At 34.0% G+C, this 24,516-nt stretch overlaps 1 protein-coding gene across 1 annotated transcript in view; it reads right to left on the reverse strand.

Annotated features, from left to right (window-relative positions):
- Nucleotides 1-24,516, reverse strand: part of LOC141293552 (bis(5'-adenosyl)-triphosphatase) — a 327,189-nt gene that overhangs the window by 203,166 nt on the left and 99,507 nt on the right. The window contains exon 2 of the mRNA XM_073825574.1: nt 12,267-12,387. Within this exon, the coding sequence (XP_073681675.1) occupies nt 12,267-12,381 (115 nt within the window). The 5' untranslated portion in view covers nt 12,382-12,387. The remainder of the gene's footprint in view (nt 1-12,266; nt 12,388-24,516) is intronic.

A 24,516-nucleotide genomic window follows, 5' to 3' on the forward strand; every position in this document is an offset into this window, starting at 1 on the left:
TGTGCGGCGTATGGTCTGAGCACTGACAAGCTGACCTTCTACTTCTGCAACCTTTAATGCAATGCCAGCAGCACTCATGCATCTGTTTTTTTGAAGTCAGGTTCTGCACCTGATGCACAGAACGAGTGCTTAACTTCGTTGATCGACCCTTGCGAGGCCTGTTTTGAATGGAACCCATCTTGGAAAACCTCTGTATGACTCTGACCACTGTAGTGTAACTCGGTTTCAGGGTGTTACTGAACCTCTAATAGCCTTGGCCATCTTTGTGGAGAGAAACCATTCTAATTATCAAATCCCCAGAGAGTTGTTTGCAATGAGATGCCATGTTGAACATCCAGTGGTCGGTATGAGAGAATTGTACTTAATTTGAACTGCTCTAATACAAGATACACAACTTTGTATGGTCCTGTCAAGCAGACATAAACATGATGAATAGGAAATGTGGCTTTGCATGGTTAAACAACATACTGCTGTGATCACTTAGGGTGTACTCACTTTTGTGAGTATTTTTTGTGTATTTATTATTATTATTATTATTATTATTATTGAGACCATTATATACAGAAAACAGCTTTTTGAACCTGTATTCTGCTACTGCGATTCTGTCTGAAGATGCACTTTTTTTTTTGCATGCACGTCTAATCACGCACTTACGGTATGGGTGCTGGGAGCGGTCAAAATGGATGTAAAGACACTGTTAGAATGGCGCTTTCTTTATGCTTTACCTGATATTTTCCATCAGGACCTAAATTAAGTAATGAAGACTGAAGATATTTTAGCAGAAATGTGACCAAAACTATTGAAGACCTATCGAAACTGAATTTAAGACTTCTTAAGGCCTTATATTAGGAAAACGTTATTTAAGACTTTTTAAGGATCCGCGGATACCCTGAACAAATGTAAAAATACACTCAGAATGTGTGGTGAAGAAGGCGTGTATTTCTAACGGAGCTGAAAGAAAACGTCCTGCCAGGCAGGAAGTGAAGCAGATGGAACATGCATCCGTAGAACGAGAAGGTGAGAAAAGAAATGAAAACTTCGGCGAGAATCTTCACTGCTGTGTCACGGATAGCGGAGAACGGCTACGTCATCGCACGTCTCTGATGCCTGTTTACACATTTAGACTTGATCCCTCATAAATAGAAAGGAAAGAAAAGCACATGGTTTAAGCTCCCATCGTCGTCGACTCAAACGGCCCGGACCCCTGCGGGCTCCAGCTGCAGAGCGAGGAGCGTTTCAATAAAGCGTTAATCCCTCAGCATGACTGCAGATCTGACGATAATGCCACACATTGTTCTAGCATCACTTTCAAATCTTCTGTTTATTTTATTCATTATCCCTTTCATTTACTACCTTGGGAAACTGGCAAGAATATTGCTAATTATGAATTTTAATAGGATTAGCGGATCTGTTGCCATCATCTCTTCGGAGCATTGTGGAGCCTAATTCATTCAGCAGAGAGACGATTAATCAAGCGATGTGACTTGTGAGTGTTCTGCTTCATAAAGTTTCTCAGAATTCATAGCCCGGCTCATTTTATTCCAATAATGTCGTTTGCGAACCTGCGGTGGAATGTATAATATGAAACACCATTAGATGCCAGTTCGACCTTCACATCTGCCAGTGAACAAACTCTTGTTCAGAATAATTAATATTTCACAGCAGTTCTCAGAAGACGGTCGCTTTATCAGCTCAACGTGCACACGCCCTTTGCAAGAGATGCAGCTTTTCATCGAATGGATCGTGCTCCAGGTAAATGAAACTGATTCAGGCCAGAAGGTCTACAGAGTCACAGGTAAGATGTACTTGAAGAGATCATGTCACAGTAAATCACACTCCAACTTCTCAAGAGAACAAGGATCATTTCTGGCTGCTCTACAGTGCTTGCAAAACGCCTTCACTTTGCAGCTAACTTGCATCTAAATACGGACAGTGGTGCAATGTAGCAAAGTAAATATTGTTTATAATTTAAACATTTTTATTGTAGTATTTTTAAATATTACATTACTTGAGTTTTTATTTTTCAGCCTACTTTTATTTTTACTTTTACTCCACTACATTTCCTAATTAAAATATATACTTTACTCCGATAAATTTCCCCAAACCATATTCATTACTTACTACAAAAAAGTCAGGATCTCAGTCAGAATTGTCTTAGTTTTTCTTGATTTTGCCAAACTGTATGAAAAAAGTTATCTCACAAAACTATTGCGTTCTATCTAGAAAGTGTTTGCTCACAAGTATATTGCCTTTCCCTCAAAAAAATTTAGCATTTGCATTAAAATTCAGTTTTCTTTCTTTCACCTCTTTATTTCCGTCACAAAAGTTTTTGTGAGCAAACACAAAATTTATAAACTCATAATATTCTGACTTTTTATCTCGCAAATGCGTGTTTGCATCTTGCAGTTCTGACTTCTTTTCAGGAAATTCTGGCTTTTCTTCCCAGAATTGCGTAATATGAACTAAATTCTGAATTGCAAGAAATAAACTCAAATAATTTTTTTCTCAATAATTGATGATATAAACTCACAATTGTGAGAAATAAAGTCAGAATTGCAAGAGAAACTCATAATTCTGACTTTTTTTTCCCTCAGAAATAGATTATATAAACTCGCAATTGTGAAAAAAAATGCATTTACTTGTACTTTTACTTTCAATACTTAAGTACATTTAAGATTACTTAAGTACAATAAATATCACACACTTTAAGACTTTTACTCAAGTGATATTCTAAACGGTGACTTCAACTTCTACCAAAGTCGTTTTCTGGTAAGATATCTGTACTATGGCTTTCAGATTCTTTATACACCACTGAATATGGATTTGATTTGTAAAAAAAAAAAAAAAAAAAAAAAGGTTATATATTTACTTATTGCATTTTCAAATAATAATACATTTGGACAAATCTTTTTCACCAAAAAAAAAAAAATGCATTTTTAAATTTCAGTTTGACTGCCGTGTTATATATAATGTAAAAAAGGCTTTTCACAATCACAGGTAAAAAAAAAAATATTATGCACATTGACCCTAAAATAGAGGAGCGTCACGACTTACCCCATACATAATCGCCACCATAAAGTCACACACACACACACACACACACACACACACACACACACACACACACACACACACACACACACACACACACACACACACACACTCTCTCTCTCACACACACACACACACACACACACACTGACAGCAGATTTCAGCTGAGCAGGCACATTTGTCATTATCATACTAATCCACTTTATGCTGATGTTTATGCTCACATCTTCAGCAAATATTTACATAAGGCCAGATTCTTTGGCAGGTGAGGAGATTGAGTGTGCTGGATAATGAGGGATAGAGCCCTGAGACATCAGCTGGAACAAATACACAAGACAGTATTAGCATAATACAAACATAATGACTGACAAATGCAGGGAATGAGTAAAAAAGAGCGATAAATGCTTCATAAGATTAACAAAACTGCAATCAGCGAATTACCTAGAGAGTGGTCTTTACCTTTGATTAAAAGTGAAATCCACCAGTGTGTCAGCAAACCCATTAAGAGCAGCCCGCCTGCCTTATAGTTCATTAAGCAATTGATCTGATGACTGTTACCCTTTACTGCTTTATTAGTCGGAGAGTTTGAGTCGCTTTCACAATCATTTTACATCTGAAATCAAATAGTGAAGCTAATCGCCATGGTTCGAATTATTGTTCAGTATCAAATAATAACAGATACCAAATCAATATTTTTAATACTGTACTGTTTAAAGTTTGGGATCGGATTGGAAATTCAGCTCTGCCATCACAGGAATAAATTACATTTTAACCTCCTAAGACCCAAGCTTTGGATTGGCTTGCATTTTAGATTTCTTCTAGCTATTTGCTAACATTTTTACATTTTCAACAAATAAAAATCAATGTAAAGTTATTTATCACACATGCAAATGTCAATTTATAATGTAAAATAATGTAAATTGATGTTTTCTAACAAATTCTTCTCAAACTACATTTTTTGCTAACATCTGCAAATTTTTAACAATCTGCAAATCACACATGCAAAGTCAATTTATACTCTTGTAAACTATTGTACATTGATGTTTTCTAACAAATTCTTCCAAATCTAATTTTTTTTGCAAAAATATTTACATTTTCAACAAATAAAAATCTATGTTTTTTATTTAACCAAAAAATGTGGATGCCAGGTCGTAGGAGGTTAAAATATATTCAAATAGAAATAGGTTACTTTAAATTGTAATAATATTTCACAATGTTTCTGCATTTCTTCATTTTATAATATGTACTTTTTCAAAGCAGCAAACTAGACAAAAAAATGTATGAAGTAGAGGTCTGCAATATATATCATTTGCAATAATATTGTAATTTTTTTTTAATGATGTGCGATTATTGAGTATATTGCGAAAAAACAAACAAAACACGCACAATGTTACATTATGTGATGAAGTCTAGCAAGTATGCATTTAGAGTGCGTTCTTTCACTGCATGATTGAGTCTATTAAAATGCATTCACTATGATCAGATATTTCAAGATATGGGAGCAGGAAATGTATATATTTGTATAATTTTAAATAGTTAATATCAGACAAAGAGTCTTTTTTTTCTTCAAAAATCAGCATGACTACAAATGTGACATTGATTTTATACAACAGTTCAATAAACGGAAATATTGAAAGACTTAAACACCATATTTCCTAATTTTATTCAATTTCGCCAACAAAAACTATTACAAACACAGTTTTTCACTTTCAAAATAATTTCAAATATAGCTGCATTAACGTGTAAAAACATCTAAATGCCACTTCATATGCAACTTCTGCAAAGATGAATTTTGCTGATACTAATTTCATTTGTTTGGTAACAGCCTAAATGTATTATTATTATTATAATTGTCTGATTAAATGTAAGAATTTGACTCAAAAGATGATGCACATATTTAAAAAAAAAATGGCTTTATAAAGGTAAAATGCCCTTAAATGGTCAAAATTAACAATTTAACTTAATTGGAAAATAATCATTTTATCACAGCTGTGAACTGAACACACAGAATATGAAGAATATCAAAAAGCACACAGCAAAATACTGTCTAATTATTGTTATTGTATAATTATCTATTATATTTTATATTATGTTACATTGTTTTCCAGTATATTAAATAATGTATTTGCCTAAATTTATTTTTATATGCAGCAATAACTGATTCATTGCAACTGACAGTTTGCTCTGATTTACAGAAATTAATCAATTTCCCAATAACAACTGCTGATGTGATATTTAAAAAATGCATCTAGGTGAGTCACACAACACTGAAGGTCTGCACAATGAGTCTAATAACATGCTCTTTAAATGAATCACAGTATTCAAAATGTTACCTAATTCAATAAAGTCAGCATAACTATTGTTACATTTTTTTTACCATCCAGCCCTAGATTAAAGCAGTTCTCGATGATGTTGTGTGTACTGTCGTAACTCAATGCCAGAACAAACAAATCAATAAAATCTTTAAGAAACAGAACAGGCCGTAACGGCAGCAGATGTCAGGATCTTCAGACAGCCGCAGGTACTCCTGAACGCCACTTCTGAATCACAGTCAGCTTTGATTCCATTGACAATAAGAGTCTATTCATCTTGTTAATTTACCCAGAGCTTCATTAGGAGATCCCAGCATCTGCCAAGAGCTTAAATAAACACTATTAAAGAGCTAATGGAACATTTGACAGGCTTGTGCCATTTCTTCAAGACAACAAATACCAAATGAGATCTTTAAGCTGCGCTGGTCAAGTGCTCTGTTGCTCGAACAAAGAAATGTGCATTAAAGTAACAGGTCGCCTAAAACTTTTAAAAATAATAATAATGTTAATTTAATTTAATTTATTATTCTGTCAGAATCCATCTATTTTTCCATTCTATACTCATTCAGAATTGTCCTCATTTATTTATTTTTTTACTTTTTGGTAAAAATTTTTTTTAAATGTATTTGTGAAAATCCTTCTTTAGAGAAAGGTCAAAAAGGAAAAGGGTGGGTAGATAGACAGGTAAGTAAGCAAATAAACAAGGATTCATTAAAACTGACAGTTTAATTTGATTTGCATAAATCAATCAAATGATTAAAAAATAAATAAATAATATATACAATTATTTTCCTGGTAATAAGAAGACAAAGCAAAAGAAGAAGACCACCTGGAAAATCATTTTCACATTACTTATTTATCAGTGATTTCTTATTTAAAAATAAATAAAATAAAATCTGGCCAACGTCTGATTGACGTTTAGGTCATTCCGTGTCGACTTAACCAGAGCTCCCTGGCTCAAATTTTGGATTTTGCTAATATTTTTCCTGAAGAAAGATAGACATGTATAGTGATGAAAGCCAAAATATGAAATGTCATGGATGAATATTTACTGAGTAATCCACTATTTTGTAGAGGGAGGTCAAAATGGCAATTTTCACCTGAAATTCAGAGCCAAATTACAGGGGGTTTATGACTTCAGAAAGATGGCAGCATCATAATGTTATTTTTCCATAGAGATTGGTAGGTCAGATAGTAAAATCTGTTGACTTTAGCAATCATTGTTGCATTGTATGCCAATGGTGACCATTCAAAAATGAGGAAAAACTTTTTCTCCAAAGTTTGCATGCCTGTAAAGACATATTTAAACATTTCTTAAGTATTTAACTATGTGTTAATGCCCTTTTAGATATTGGGACTTAACAAACTTTCCTTTTGCCATCTTCATATTTACAACCTTAAATGGTTCAATTCCAGAGATATTGGAATTTCAATATGGCTTCAGTAGTAAATTGTTCAAATGTGCACATTTTCACTGGTCAAAAACCAAATGTTGGCCATGCGTAAAAATATGAGACTTTTTTTTCTTTTAAAGAGGAATGTCTGAAGAACAAATAATGTTGATACCAGAGATGTGTTTTGTTCTCTCTTGTCAAGGCAATTGCATTGTACATTCCAGTCTGAGTGCCATAAATATTATTTTTCTAAGTGCATGCCTATAACTCAAGACGTTTTAAAGATACCGCAATATGATTTTAGATTCTAGTTTTTAATAAACTTTTCTTTCAGAATCTTCATTTTCAAGGCCCTGCATCATTCCGTCCCAGAGATATGGGGATCTCAATGAGATTTCAATTTCAGATTGCTGAATATTACTCATTTTCAGTGGCTGAAAACAAATGTTGGCCACTTTGTATACAGGTGACACTTATTTTATTTAAAGAACAAAGTCTGAAGAAGAAACAATGTTGAAATAAGAATTGTATCTTGTTTCCCTCTATCAAAACAATTGCATAGAACACAGCTGTCTGAGTGCTAAAAATGCACTTAAAAGGTGAAGTTGAGGCACATTACCTTTCTCTCAGTAGTCTATGCATAAGATTCTATATTTGAATCAGTTTCAGGGATATCTGGAAGAAGGGATTTTGCTCATTTTAACAACTTCTGAAGCTACAAAGAGTTTAAACATGCAGTACTGTAATATGTTTGAAACAAATCTCAAAAGTTGTATTTACATCAATGATCCAAGATTTACCTCACCTGAATTAATTATTAGCATTTCTTTTAGAGCATATTTGGCAGAAAACACTGCTAATACCTCAAACATGTAATGTTTCTCGTAAGTTATAGGCACAAACACTTTGAAAAAATAATATTCATGGCACTCAGACTGGTATGTTCAATGGAGTTGTTCTGACAGAAGGAAACGAGATACATCTCTAGTGTCAACATTATTTGTTCTTTAGACATTCCTCTTTAAAAGAAAAGAAGTATCATATATTTGCAAAGTGGCACACATTTGGTTTTTGACCACTGAAAATGTATACAGTTTAACGATTTACTCCTAAAGCCATATTTAAATTCCAATATCTCTAGAACTGAACCATGCAGGGCCTTAAAAATGGAGATTCCAAAAGGAAAGTGTGTTAAGGCCCAATATCTAAAAGGCCATTACGATGTCTGTAATACTTCTTAAGTTACAGGCATGCAAACTTTGGAGAAAAAACTTGAAAAGTGCTGTTCCACCATTTTTGAATGGTCACCATTGGCACACAATGCAACAAAGATTGATAAAGCCAACAGATTTTACTAATAGAGCTACCAATTTAGACCAGTAGTTCATTCACAGTTCAATGTGTTGTAGGCGACTTTATGAGCATACAAATCTGGTTCCAAGTGAGTTTGGTCAATGATATGCTGTATGGAAACTGGCATCGATCTACAGCAAGAAGAACATGACCCCATATCAAACCCTACTCATGATAAAACAAGACTAGAATCTTGTGGGAAAACTGTTGAGAAGTAGAAGAGACGTGTGTGTGGAGGAACAGATGCTTTCATGTGTTGAGATGTGGACTAACTTAAATCACACCAGCTAAAGCCGCCGGGATTTACCAGCATAGCCCCAGGGAGCCGCTCCCACATACAGCCCCTTCTCCCCCTCACATGTTTCAGGTGTGATACTGATGTTCAAGAGCTGCGGGGGAGCTTTAAGATCTTTGCCAAGCACTGTCTACCTCTCCAAACTCTTCTGAACTGATGCATGTACAAAGTGAGAAGCTTTGATTGGAGACAAACCCTGTGAGCCCAGCAAGAGGAGCAGAGAGCTCCGGAAACAGCACAGACACGCCGAGAGACTTCCTCAACACATCCACCACGGCCGCATTCACACTGCAGGTCTCAACGCCCAATTATGATTCATTTCATTTCATTTGAACTAAATGACCAGTTTACATTTTCTTTTAAAAGTGACTCACATCTGATATTTGCACTATACACTTGGCGAAACAACCCAAGGCAGACATACTGACCCTGAAACAGGGTTGCCAGATCTGCAAAACAAAACCATCCCAATTATTGGCACAGAAACATATTTTTCCCTTGACCGATATTGTGTAAATTTATCAAAAATTGATATTTAAACCCTGGACTAAAAAGCAACCTGTAACAGCAGTGCAAAAACCACAAACTTGGCAACACTGTCAATGTTGCTTTTTTCAGTAATGTGCAACTTACATTAAGAAGGGAACAGCCGATCTGTCCAATGCACAAATGCACATCCAATTCATATCAAATTTATTTCCACAAATGAATGAGGTCTGAATCTAATCTGAAAATACAGGAATGCATGTGCTTTCTTTTTTCCTAATTATGCATTCATGGGTCATATCCAATCTGTGCCACATGGGAGAAAAAAAAAATCGGAATTGGGTCACTTGAACCATGTAATGTAAATGTGGCCCATGACTTAAGAATCATCATATCAGCCCTACATAAAAACAGACAAATGGGAAAGGGGTCAACAATCAATCAATCAATCAATATATATATATATATATATATATATATATATATATATATATATATATTTTTTTTTTTTTTTTTTTGTATTACATGTTGGTCATTTATTGTTATTATTATACTCTTTTTCTATGTAGAATTTTGTATAACTTTACTTGCCAGGATGAAATGATGCCAGAAATCCTAACATGACTGTAAAACTGATGAACTTTACAGATCAACACTGTAAAAAATGAGCGTAAATTTAACGGTAAAAAACTGTAAAAGAGACTGGAGTAATGATGCTGAAAATGCAGCTTTGATCACAGAAATAAATTACATTTTAACACAGATTCACATAGAAAACAGATATTTTGAATTGTAAAAATATTTACTAACTTTACTGTATTTTGTATCAATTAATTGCTTATCTGGTGAGCAGAAGAGACGAAATCATTCAAAAAACCTTACAGACTGGAAACATTCATTTTATGTTTTGGAAAGTTTAACTATATGTACACTACCAATTGAACATTTTCCAGTCTGTAAGGTTTTTTGAATGATTTTATCTCTTCTGCTCACCAGAGCAGCGATTCATTGATAAAAAGTACAGTAAAAATCTAAAATAATTTCACAATTTAAAATATCTGTTTTCTATGTGAATCTATGTTAAAATGTAATTTATTATATTAATTTCTATGATCAAAGCTGCATTTTCAGCATCATTACTTCATTTTTTTTTACATTGTAATTCATTGTAATTCATTAATTAATCTCTTAAATTTTACCAAATTAATTAATCTAAGAGTTTTTATAAAATGCCTTTTATGAGGTTCTGGCCCCTTGTTTGTTGAATTGTGGTAAATCAGCATTACTCAAATTCTGTACGAGTTCTGTTGATTGAGCTTAACTTGTATTATATCTGAAAGATTTACACTTGAAATGTTTGAATGTCCCTTTACTACAAACAAAATATGAAACAAGATTTGCCACAAACTCCCTCTGAAGTAGAACACTGGATTGGCTCAATGGGAATGTTGATGAAAAAAGCAATCGATATTAAATAAAGATTGCTGCACTTCTGATGAAGCGCTGACTTTTACACACAGCAGCAGCAGCAGCAGCAGTTGTTTTACCCTTCAGGTCTCCTACCATAATGCTTCACCCGCTCGGACTGCGAGAGTAACAATTAAATAATGCTAATGCATTGCTTATGCCCTCAAACACCGCTGCCTGTCGCTGGAGTTTAGGATGTGCTGCAGTGGCCTATAATGCTGTGAAAAATGGCTTTCCATCAGAACTTCATCTAAACATAGAGGCTTACATAAAACAGAGCAGCACTTGAAGATCTTTTGCCGCAAAGCCAAGGACTTATTGCTATTCGAAAAAAGAATAAGGCCATTATTCAAACAAATCAGCAATGGAAATCATGCAAATGTATGCAACGTTTGCATTTGCACGTTGAGCACTAAGATTAATAGACAAAGAAGTCTCTGCTTTCTTTTTGAAGCAAAGCACAAAAAAAGAGGAGAATGTATTATGGAGCATCTGATGATGATTCATGGCATTTGGCTTTTTGTGTTGCGTGCAGCCGAGTCAGTTTGTGAAAAGAGCACGATTTGTGCATGCAACATTTAAAGAAGAGCACCAAACAAAGACAATCTTTGGCAATTAAATATCTAAATCATTAACTTAGGCTGTCAACTGACTGGAAAATGTTTATCTAATCAATTACATACTGTAATATGACATGTAATCCTTTGCAATTATCTCTCTCTCTCTCTCTCTCTCTCTCTCTCTCTCTCTCTCTCTCTATATATATATATATATATATATATATATACATATGCTAAGAAGAAAAACTGTCAAATGCAGATAATTCATAGACATAGCACATATTTAGTGCTTAATAACTAGAGATTATTAAGCACTAAAAATTTACAAAAAGTAGTTTTAGAAGTCAGTGTGCTTTTTTTTGTTTGTTTGTTTGTTTTATTTGTTTTAATTTGTCCAAATCACAATTAATATTAATAATTATATTATGAATAATAAAAAATAAAAATAAAAACTTTTGTTGTGTACTTAACCCTCTATGGTACAGTATTGGTATGGTATTATGTTCTTACCATGAAATATTTTTTTTTTTTCACATAAGTTTTTATTACATAAAATAGCTTCAATTGTACAAATCAAAACAAATTAAAAAAAAAAAAAAAAGATTTTTGGGGGGGTATTTAAGAAAACGCTGCTATATGGCAACAGTGTACCGCAATGGAATGGCCAAAAATTATTATTATTATTATTTTTTTTATTTTCAGAATAACAAGGAAATCAGTAGAAATGAATTGTTGCCATATGGCAACTCTGTATCAGAGGTAGAGGGTTAATCACACAAATTAAAACGTTACATTTATTAACAATAACCAAATATTTTTTAAGGATTGTATGTATATATCAGTCATAACTACTTCTAAAAAAATGTATAGAACACAACTACTTTATATGTCTGTGTTTGTGTGTATTCCTCTTAACTTCGGATTACAACTGCAGCCATGTTGGTTCACCTAGGCTGAGTACAAGTTTAAAACGTACCACAAATTAAATGATTTATTAAGCTTGAAAATGTAAAGGCACCATTTCCTAGATTCATGACTCATGACCATTACTCAGAAGTAACTTGTCAAGAATCTTCAGATAATTTCAGACACAAGAGAGCAAAACTTTCAGCCATTTCTAGAGTCTTGTTCGCAGGGAGAGGCAGCGCTGTACGGTAAACATCTGCTGATACGGCCCTAATGTGAAGGTCAGACCAAACTTAACAAAGAGTAAACTGTTGCTGAGCAACAGCAGGGAGCGACAGAGCTGCTCTACAGAGCAAACACAGTCAAGACTTCAAAACCCTACCTGCTCTCGCTTCACCTCACAGTAATACCCCCGTCACTACGGTAAACCCGAAAAGGATACGGCCAGGAACGACCGGCTTTCGGTTGACTAGAGCGAAGGACAACTCCGTCTTCAAAAACACAGCCGATGACTTTATGATGTGCTGGCCAAAGCGAAGCGTAGCCATAGTGGACATCAACTCCTGTAAGAAACAGACACAGAGATTAAGGTTAACCAGCAATGACAAACAAGAGTGTCCACAATAATAAAAAAAAAAAAAAAAAATTATATATATATATATATATATATATATATATATATATATATATATATATTTTTTTTTTTTTTTTTTTTTTTTTTAATGTAGTCTTTGTATTGATGTTAATTTTATATAATAATGATACACAGCATAAATGAGTACACCTCCCTGAATATAAATGATGTATTTTTTAATGATCACTAATATACTTCATAAAATAGATGGCAAAATTTAAATGTATTAAACATATTCTTAATAAAAATGAGAGTGAATAAGGTAAAAAAAAAAGAACAGTTATCACCTCAGTCGATTAATTACATTGTTAATTGCAAACTTTTTTTGTATTACAAGTTTTCTAAAATGTTAGGTTTTAATATGCAAATGAGCCATTGTTTAATGAAATATGCACAAATTTGCATAGATTTCTAGAACAAAAATCAAAACATTGGATGAATCAGTTTCAAAATTCTTGTTTATTTTTTTGACATATAAGAGTCAAACGTTTGTACAGAGGAGATTTGGGGTATCTCATTTTGTCAATCTTAGAATTTTGTCTACTTTGTCTACTTTACATTTTTTGGGGGGAAAAAACTTTAAAACATTTTTAAAATGTTGTATAAAATCAAGCAGATTATATATGAACAAATCCCTCTGTAAAAACCTTCAGGATATAGACAGGAACACAAATGCAAAGTGTGGTGTGTGTAAGTGCTGCTGAAGTGGAGATTTATGGCTCAGTGTAGCAGAAAAAACTCATTTTGAGAAAACACCTTTAAAAAGATGTATTGTAATTGAAATCTATTGACACAAATAGATAAAGTGCTATAAAAGAAACATTTAACCGTCTCTTTTGAATGTTTTCTTTCTACTACTCTTTATAAAACACAAAAAAAGCCCAAAATCTCAAACTTGACAGGTGCATGAAAAAACTGTGTTTTTGCCTGTTGCAGAAATGAATACACCCTTGATTTAAGTCAACAAAGTGTAATATTTTAGTCGTTAATATGTCCTCCCTAACTCCAAGTACACTGCTCTGAGTGTACAAGTTGATGACACATTTTCACATCTGTCCTGTTTAACTCCTGGATAACAAGCTCCTTAAATGCCCTGATCTTTAATGGGAAGTTTTGCTCGGCTCGTCTCAATAGAATCCTCCACAGCTGCTCAAGAGTGTTAAGAATAAGTGAAATACAAGTCCACTGAAGGATTTTCACCTTGGAAGAATGAATATCTTCACTGTCATGTTGAAAAATCGTAACAATGCAGGGAATGAGGAGAGTGTAGCATCTTCTGTTTTAGGTTTTTGTATTATACAGGTCGCTGTGATTTTGCCAAGTAACACATGTTCCTGGATCAACATTAGTGTCCAAAAATATAGACTTAACCAAATCCCTACCCCTAAACCTAACCCTGACCATAATTTATTCCTAAAGTCAGAGGGAAATGATAGCTGATTAACAAGGGTGTTGAAGCACCTAACTCTGATCGTAAGCCTAAAACTGACATTTCCTGAAAAGTTATCCCTCAATTCTGATTGGTTGATTGAAATGTTGTTCCAGGATCAACAAGGATGTTGATTCAGGAACATGTTTTACTTCTCATGTTCACCATACATCCCTATAGAAGAGCTTTACTAGCGCTGAACATCACTGTGGGAATCAGACACTTCTCACTGTACTCCTGCTCCAGCAACAACATAACATTCTGGATGCTGTTAGATCTGAAATGATTGACAGCAGAGTATGGATTCCCAGAAGTCTATATTTTGTAATTATGGGCCGTGGAAAAGCTAAATGAGTTTATTGTGCTTTGGCTGCAGTAGGTAGTTCTGGTGTGGATAAACAACCATTCATGTCACTTCTGCAGGCTGCATCTTACTCAGATAAACAGTCACTCTTTTCACAGCTTTTGCCGGCTCTGATACACTTGCAAGGTATTTCTGCTGCTCTTTTTCTAGCAAAAACTCTCTCATCACTAAATTAAAACTTAAAGAGAAGACCTGGTTATTTCAGGGGCCTTTTCACAAGTCCATTGTTTTTGAATTTCTGTGATATTTTTGCTATATTTTCACACTTAAAACAATAATTTGTAACAACAATTATTTCTCTTAAACCACTGTCCTCTTTTATGCTGTGAATTACATTCATTTTCTGACAGTTTTCTTTCAAGTGGTTTCAAAGTCTGACAACAGTGGGCTATAACACTTGTCAAGAAAGTACTTATCTTTAACAGTTTTGGTTTAACATTCTTATCTGTTGATCAAAACTTGCCCTAAAGTTACATCAGAAATTTGTATTTAGTTTTATTTATTAACTTTCAGGAGGGTGTTCTCATTTTTGCAACACATTTTAGCACTCTGATAAAAAAAAATATATATATATATATATATTTTTTTTTTTTTTTTTTTCCTGAATAATTTTAACATTCTTCTTTGGTAACTGATCAAGCCGGCTTGCTGGAATATTAAATCTCCAAAAGACCCTAACATGTCATCTAAGTAAAGAGTAATTGCTGAATTTGTTATGTTTCAGAGGGGGTGTACTCATTTATGCTGTGCACTGTATGTATTATTCAATATATTTTTTAACAAATATTGCATTCAGAAATACAATTTTAACAACATTTTAAAAACGGAAAATGTCATGAAAATGTCAAATTATCATATTTTAGGAGACCTAAAGGTAAGTAGTAAAGCAGTTTTGATAATAATAATAATAATAATAATAATAATGATAATAATAATAATAATAATAATAATAATAATAATAATAAAATGATAATAATATTATTATTATTATTATTTTGTTTTGTTACATTTAATTCAACTAAATTTAATTAACAAAAAATGCTAGAGAATGAGAACTTTAAATAATAAAAATATTAAAATATTTAAATTATTATTTATTAACAATATTTATAGTTTTACAATAAAAATACAATAATATAAATAATAATTAGATCAATAAATATTTTGACAAATTACTAGTAAAACTGATAATTTACGCAGACAATCACAAAAAATGAACAATTTGAACATGAAAATTTTGAAGTAGAAAAAAAAAAAAAAAAAAAATATATATATATATATATATATATATATATATATATATATATTTTTTTTTTTTTTTTAACAATATAACCTTAACTGTGACATTACACCACAAAACCAGTCATAAGGGTATTTTTTTTTTTTTTTTTCAAATTGAGATTTATACATAAAGCTGAATAAATAAGCTCTCCATTGATGTATGTTTGTTAGGATAGGACAATATTTAGCTGAGATGCAACTATTTAAAAATCTGGAACCTGATGTTGCAAAAAAAAACTGAATACTGAGAAAATTGCCTTTAAAGTTGTCCTAATGAAGTTCTTAGCAATGCATATCACCAATCAAAAATTAGGTTTGATATATTTATAGTAGGAAATTTACAAAATATCTTTATGGAACATGATCTTTACTTAATATGCTAATGAGTTTTGGCCTAAAAGAAAAATCTATAATGTTGACCCATTCAATGTATATTTGGCTATTGCTACAAATATACCTGTGAACTTAAGACTGGTTTTGTGGTCCAGGGTCATGAAGTTTTTTCCCCACCACGTCTGAGACAACATTTATCCATTCTATGATATGTCTTCTCTCATTTCAGTGCAGATGAAGGCTCTCATATAGCAGACCTGAAGTAAACAAATTGATGGCGAGCTATTTTAAACCAGTCTCAATGGGAGATGTCAATGATAAAACGAATATCTGAAACAGCAGGAGTTCAAACAAAGAAGAATCCATAAAGCAAAAACAGGGATCTTGTCACACTGGGAGGGCTTTCAATGCCCACCATTACAAACACGAATCGACCAGGACCAGCGTCCTCTTCTAAATATAGACGACATCTCCGGGGAATTTCAGTTCACATCGATCAGCTAAAAATATATTAATGCAGTCACATTAGCCTTCCCAGGTGTAATTAAAATAACAATTTGGCCCCAAAATGACAATCCTGTCAGCATTTACTCAACCTCATGTCCTTCCAAATCCATTTGATTTTCTTTCTCCCATAGATGATGACAGAATTGTCATTTTTAGATGAACTATTGCTTAAAGCCACATGTGAACACGTGATTTGTCCTATTTACCAAGCAAAACAAATGTGACCCTGGACCACAAAACCAGTCATAAGTGTAAATCTGTCTAAATTGAGATTCTTACGTCATCTGAAAGCTGGGTAAATAAGCTTTTAATAAGCTCATTGATATAAAAAAATAGGACAATGTTTGTCTGAGATACAACTATCGCCTTAAAAGTTGTCCAAATGAAGTTCTTAGCAATGCATATTACTAATATTATATATTTATATATATTTATGGTAGAAAATGTACAAAACACCTTCATGGAACATGATCTTTACTTAATATGCTAATGATTTTTGGCATAAAAGAAAAATCGATAATTTTGACCCATACAATGTATTTTTGGCTATTGCTACAAATATACCCCAGCGACTTAAGACTGGTTTTGTGATCCAGGGTCACAAATGTCAAGCAATCAGTACTGCATTCAACATGACAAGATGAGAAAAAACAGCCATGAATCTTCCTTAGAAATGTAATTATATGTAATAACCAAAGGGAGTTGGGTTTTTATATGTGCATGAATTATTATAATGGGGTTAAATTAAGTCTGTGTGGACATAGGAGGAGGAAGAAGAGCAGGACCACCTCACACACACACACACACATGCATGAAGAATTATTCACAGGCATACACAGAAAATCTAATTTTCTTTCCTACTAAACACACACTCACACAGAAACACATATAATTTGGGAAAACATGGCAAAAAGGACCCATACTGTGAATTGGACGGTGTCCCAGAGGACGAAATCCAAAGAAAGGATGAAAATGAAGAGGAAAAAAGAAAGCAGAAAATGTGTGCATACCAGCTGTCTCGGGCATTAGCCTCCTAAACAGATTCCAACAATTCCGCAATTAAGAATCACAATGCTGCAATTAGCATGCGGCAGTTTGCAATGACCTAATTAATGCGCGTCTCCCGTGAGCTTAACGACACGCGTTTGGCATTTAGTTCCACGTCAGGTATGGTAACGTGTTGCGGTGCGAGAACAGTCGCATTTGGGCTCTCAGCTGTGATCTGATATCAGGGTTTTCATCAAACGTGCAGCGACTCGGCGGCGGTCACGCATGATTCGCTGGGCCTGCATTCACGCGGCGTTATTGCGCCGGTTACGTGTTTAATCCTTATCTGTAACCTTGACTGCACAGATTGCTGCTCCAGCGTGTAATCGGTGAAATCCAGAAGCCTGCTCGCCGCCACTGATACATCATTTACCGGCAGATACAATAATCCCTAAACTAATTCAAACACACACACGCAGGCCACAATGCCAGGTTCAGCCCAGTGAATTCAGCTGAAACATGTATTTTGAAATATACGGACACGGTAAACGCTTATGAGAACAAATGGTAATGGCATTTTGATGTTATTTTGTTTTCCTCGTGTATTGAATTTTTCATTATTCTCATTAGGGCTGTGCAATTAATCAAACTTAAATCCATTAGAACATAATTACTATAACTTTGGCTTTTTAAATAATTAGTAGGGTTATATTCTATAGATATAGATACATGTGATGCAGTGTATAGGCCAATCAGAGAGCAGCGTGAATATAAGCACTGGCCAGTGAAGGCAGCTGAATGGGCTGTGCAGCAAAATAAAATAAATAAATGAATGCAGCATAGTTTGGATTCAGGAGGGCAGATGTCACACACAGCGGTTACAGCACAAACATTATAGTACTGCAAAAAAAAAAGCTTTTATTGCTTACATTTTTTGTCTTGTTTCCAGCCAAAATATCTACAAATTCTTAAATCAAGAAGGATTTTCTAGACGAGTAAAAACTATTGTCATTTTCAGAATAAACTAGTCAAAACTAAGTGTGTTCTTGCTTGAAACAAGCAAAATAATCTGCCAATGGGGTAAGTAAAATAATCTTATTAATAGGCTTAGTTTGGACTTGTTTTTTTTTTTTTTTTTCTGAAAACAAGAAAATGATTTTCCTTCTTGATTTAAAGGGGTCTTATTATGCTCTTTTACAAAGTCTTTATTTTGTTTTGGGAGTGCACTAGAACATGCGCTCACACTGCAAAACATGCTTTTCTTACTTAGATTTTTGTCTTGTTTCCGGCTAAAATATCTAAAAATTCTTAAATCAAGATGGATTTTCTAGACGAGTAAAAATAATTGTCTTGTTTTTAGAAAAAAACAAGCCAAAATTAAGTGATTTTTTTGCTTAGAAGCGAAATAATCTGCCAATGGGGTAAAAATTTTTTTTTTATTTCAAACAGAAAACAAGATTATCTTTCTTACCCCATTGGCAGATTGTTTTGCTTATTTCAAGCAAAAACACGCTTCATTTTGACTTGTTTTTTTTTTTTTTTTCTAAAAAACAAGACAATAATTTTTACTCGTCTAGAAAATCCTTCTTGATTTAAGAATTTTTAGATATTTTGGCTAGAAACAAGACAAAAAATGTAAGTAAGAAAAGTATTTTTTACAGTGCATGCGAAAAACACTCTTTTTTTTTCACATAATTTACATTATTACAATAGCTTTCTCCCCAGGCTGCCACAAATGGCTCGATTAGTTCAGGATTTGATGAAGGTCTGCCTTCTGAAAAACAAAATGTGTTGTGATTGGTTAGCAGTCCCACTGCGTTGCGATTGGTGAACAGCTTAGACGCCGATTCAGTCCTGCCACGCCCCTTCCTAAAGCAGCAAGTCCTGTGTACAACTGCGCAAGATAGATTAAAGTGATTCTTACGTTTTAAATATGGATATTTTACTTACTAAAACACATCGGATTGCTAAAGGAGGCTTTAACTGTGACGTCATAGCATGTAGAAAACAAACGCTGTAGTCCAAAGGAGCCGTTCGTTGTAGTCCCTGAAAAGGGATTTTTAAAAAACTAAATAGAGTAGAGCGGGGCACAAGCTAACGCGGGGTTAATTGTAACACACATGGTTTAAATATTTCCACACATGCTAGCATAACCAAATTTACGGTATTTACTAGTTACCATAGCAACACTATGCAGAGAAAAAAGAGCGCCAAAATTCAAAAGCCTTTTGAAGATATCGCTGAATATTTATTTTACCGTAGTAAAAGTACATTTCTGGCTGAAGTAAACTTTTCATTTCAGTTTTTAGTATTCATTTAAAATGAGACAAATCTGCTATTATTTTAATCTCCAATTTGTTATTTATCAGTCTAGATAGTTTATTAATGCTTGGCAAACCAGCAGAAGACACTAACCTGCTTTAAACTCCAGTGGCGCAGATGGGGAACGCTGTAACACTGTGTGACAATATGCCCCGCTGTTATTAAACTATGCTATTCTGTGACATTAGCGATGCAATTTACACTATTTACTTCTAAGGATTTGATAAGAAACCACAAGAAACAGGTGAATAAAGGCTGACAATCCATGTTTAATGTTCAGACGTCATTATTTCAAGAAAAGTAAAGCATTTTGGCTGGTTTATGTGTGTGGTGTTCTATGAGAGCTGTGTGTGTTTCTCTGAATGTCTAAATGTGTTTCATCTATTTGTCCACATTGTTTTGAACTACTGTACAGCTGTGTGTTGCGATCAGGACCGTTCCAAGCATTGTTGCCATGTGTTCATTGTCAAACTCCAAAATTAGATTATTTTTATTTTTTCAAAAACCGTCATTACTTCATTTGAACAAGTTAACACATGTATTTTACTGACAAAATATTTTAGTTTGTTGTGTATATTTTTTTCATTGGATCAGATAACATTTTAAGCTGTCATATGGTCGTGTTACAACGTGCCCCTCAGATGTTACAATGTATTACATGTTCACTTCCTTTCTTTTGAGGTAAATAACGAAAAACGTGTACACTGTAAATATGAAACAAAGCAATATATTTGTACTAGACAAGTGTAAAAATAATGTGGATAATAATTGTACTCTGAACCCCACATGGATTTACATAAACCGCGAAATTCAAAAAGTGTTAGGTTGTGCTCCCTTTGGAGTGGACTTTGAGATTTGTAACTTTCTACAGTCGTGGTCAAAAGTTTTGAGAATTACATAAATATTGGAAATTGGAAAAGTTGCTGCTTAAGTTTTTATAATAGCAATTTGCATATACTCCAGAATGTTATGAAGAGTGATCAGATGAATTGCATAGTCCTTCTTTGCCATGAAAATTAACTTAATCCCGAACAAAAAAAAACTTTCCACTGCATTGTAAAGAAGGCTTCAAGAAGGGCGTCCAAGAAAGTCCAGCAAGCGCCAGGATGGTCTCCTAAAGAGGATTGAGCTGCGGGATCGGAGTGCCACCAGTGCAGAGCTTGCTCAGGAATGGCAGCAGGCAGGTGTGAGCGCATCTGAACGCACAGTGAGGACAAGACTTTTGGAAGATGGCCTGGTGTCAAGAAGAAGCCACTTCTCTCCAAAAAAAAACAAAAAAAAAACCATCAGGGACAGATTGATCTTCTGCAAAAAGTATGGCGAATGGACTGCTGAGGACTGGGGCAAAGTCATATTCTCCGATGAAGCCTCTTTCCGATTGTTTGGGGCATCTGGGAAAAGGCTTGTCTGGAGAAGAAAAGGTGAGCGCTACCATCAGTCCTGTGTCATGCCAACAGTAAAGCATCCTGAGACCATTCATGTGTGGGGTTGCTTCTCATCCAAGGGAGTGGGCTCACTCACAATTTTGCCCAAAATCACAGCCATGAATAAAAAATGGTACCAAAACACCCTCCAACAGTAACTTCTTCCAACAATCCAACAACAGTTTGGTGAAGAACAATGCATTTTCCAGCACGATGGAGCACCGTGCCATAAGGCAAAAGTGATAACTAAGTGGCTCGGGGACCAAAACGTTGACATTTTGGGTCCATGGCCTGGAAACTCCCCAGATCTTAATCCCATTGAGAACTTGTGGTCAATCCTCAAGAGGTGGGTGGACAAACAAAAACCCACTAATTCTGACAAACTCCAAGAAGTGATTATGAACGAATGGGTTGCTATCAGTCAGAATTTGGCCCAGAAGTTGATTGAGAGCATGCCCAGTCCAATTGCAGAGGTCCTGAAAAAAAAGAAGGGCCAACACTGCAAATACTTATTCTTTGCGTAAATGTCATGTAAATAAAAAAAAATCTAATAAATGCTTTGTAAATCTGAACATAAACAATACTGAGAGTTTTAATGCCACTCTATTTCATTCTAACTAAATACCCAAGTGAAAAAAGTACAGTAAAATAAACTTTTTTTTTTCAGTACACTTTCATAATGTACTTAAAGTGCTCTATTTTCACACACACATTTTGTACTTAATCTACTAACAATTTAGAACTTCTTAAAATAATCTTAATAACATCCAAGTGTACACAACTGTGTTATTTTGGGACACCATGAAAATAGATATAATGTATTGCCCATGTATGTTTTTAGATTAAATAATTTATTTAAAATGTACTGTAATTATGTTAACATTCCCTTTATATGATAATGTTTATAGTGTCTTTAAATAGTACAATCAACTACACTATTGCTATGTCATTAGTAGCATTTTTCCCCCACATTCAAGTACTTTATGCAAAAAGAATACTTGATGTTAAACTGAATTGTGGTGTCACAGGTACTGTGTTGTTAAACACACACAAAGACGATTATTAAGATAAACAGTTCTTAATAAATCCACAGAAGGTAAATCCAGACAGAGGGAAGGCAACAAAGACAAGACTCGAACAAACTCACACTGAACAGACAGTATAGTATAGTATAAAAGTGATAGAAAATATAAATATCCATGAAAATTTTATGTAAAGCGATTGTAGCGCACTTTTAAGCAACGCAACTATAAAACCATTCTGATGTGCTTTATCTAACTACACTTTAAATCAATTTAAGTATTATTGCTAGTCTATTTATATTAAGTGTACTTAAGTAGCACAGTCAGGAAAATGTATTCATAACCATTACATACATTACTAATATATTTTAAATAAAATTGATTTAATTTAAACTTAGGATAACTGCATAAAAGTGTACTAACATTAAACTCCTCTGTATTCTGTGGTAATATACTTTTTTTCAATGCACTAAAAAATTAAAACAGTAAATATCAGTGGTATTTAGTATACTTTTGCAATTGCACTGACGTACTGAAGTAGAAATATAAGTTTAATTAGCGTATTTATAGTGTATATCTTTTACAATTTTATTTAGCACAAAAAATGTACTTGCTGGTATTTAAGTATATTTTTTATTATTATTTTTACCTGGGTGAACATGTACTGTATGTGTAACCAGCATAAATGTGTGATAATGTTATTAGAATGAGCAGTGATCAATAATTTGAATCAGGCCTCTAGATTCCAATAAATATAATACAATATAGTAATAAACAAAAAAAATACAACTAATAATAAGTTCAAGCTGAAACAAAACAACTGCAAAAATTTGGGCAGAAGGACAGGAGGGAGAAAAAAATCAATAAAAGCAATCAGTGTGCAATCAAACATGTTTTAACCAATGCAAAAAGCACTCATGATGCTCATGAAGCACAGCACAAAAATTGTCCAAAAACATCTTTGCTCCATTAAATAGAGTGCTCCTGTGTTGTCTTAAATCAATCGCTACTGTGCATGTTATCAATCACATTCAGCTTTTTTGTAATGCATTACTTTTTGTCTATTTTTCTACAATATCAGTTGTTTTGGTCTAAGCGAAAGGTGCACGTTCAGATATCAGCGCTCACCAATTCAAAGTCAATGTGCATTTCTTCCTCCAGTAAATATTAGACCATCCTTAAGCTTTTTATATGTCAGAGCTTTGCTTGCAGCCCCAACATGTCACGACCCCTTAAAACAAAAGGTTGACTGCATCTCAACACCTCCTTGTTTTACACAGTGGCCTGTAAAGACATATCGACCACTTCCCCCCTGTGGAATTGGGCTCAGGTGTTCATAACTGCAAAGCCACTGAAATCCCTGTGACAGCATGAAACACATACAGGAAACATTATATCCTCTATCGTAACACTACACACAAAGTCGAGGTCTTTAATGCATACGTTTCTCTCAGTTAATGCTGTTCAAGCACTGGACAAGCTTTATTTAGCTACTATTTATTAGTATTCAAATGTATATGTTTACGAGGACTGCGATTAGAAGCACAATTATACAGTTAAGAAGGGAATAAACGTGATAATATACATGAAAGAGTCAAAAGAGCAGAACAAGATGCTTTCAGTGCAACAACATCAGCATATATCAAAAGCAGACCTTAGGCAATATACATGTGAAACCTGACCTCATCTCCCATTTGAACACTAAAGCAATGGTATGCCGCTCAAGGCTGAGCTGTCCCCCTTTTTTACCGGACTATGAAGAACTATAGATTCAGTCCACCACGCAATGAGCCCTAAATTAAATCAAATCGTTGAATACTTGTATTTAGCTAGTCCATCGGGGATGAAAAGAATGCCTCATCGAGGCAGAGCTCTCAAAAGCTTTCTGAGATTTCTTAAGGCATTTTGCATTCATATCCTTAGGTGATGTCAGCGATATAACAGACTAATCTTGTACGGCTCAGTGTACAAACACAGCAATCTCTCGTCTTTATCAGGAAGTGTACTGAGCACATACTGCGGCTAAGACAGTAGCTCTTTCCAATTCTGTGTGCATCGCTAACTCTCTGGATGGCTTTCAAAATGCAGAGTGCAATGTAATACATGGGACTTATTTGCTTTTATGGTCCACTAAGAAAGTGCGGTCACATTTAACATTGTTTTGCAAAATTAGTGGGTGAAATCCAATCATTTCAATACAAATTCACACATGCAATACAATTCACTGCAGTTTTTTGGCTGCAATGACTATTTGTGGCAGTTATTAAAAACGTATTTTCATATAGTTCCCTGCACAATACTACATTGTGGCCTCAAAACACTTTTCCTTTGTAAACAAATACATTTTGACATTAGCATCACACAAATTGGCCACATATGTAAAGCTTTT

Source organism: Garra rufa, chromosome 20 (genome assembly GCF_049309525.1).
Source record: "Garra rufa chromosome 20, GarRuf1.0, whole genome shotgun sequence".
Taxonomy (NCBI): domain Eukaryota; kingdom Metazoa; phylum Chordata; class Actinopteri; order Cypriniformes; family Cyprinidae; genus Garra; species Garra rufa.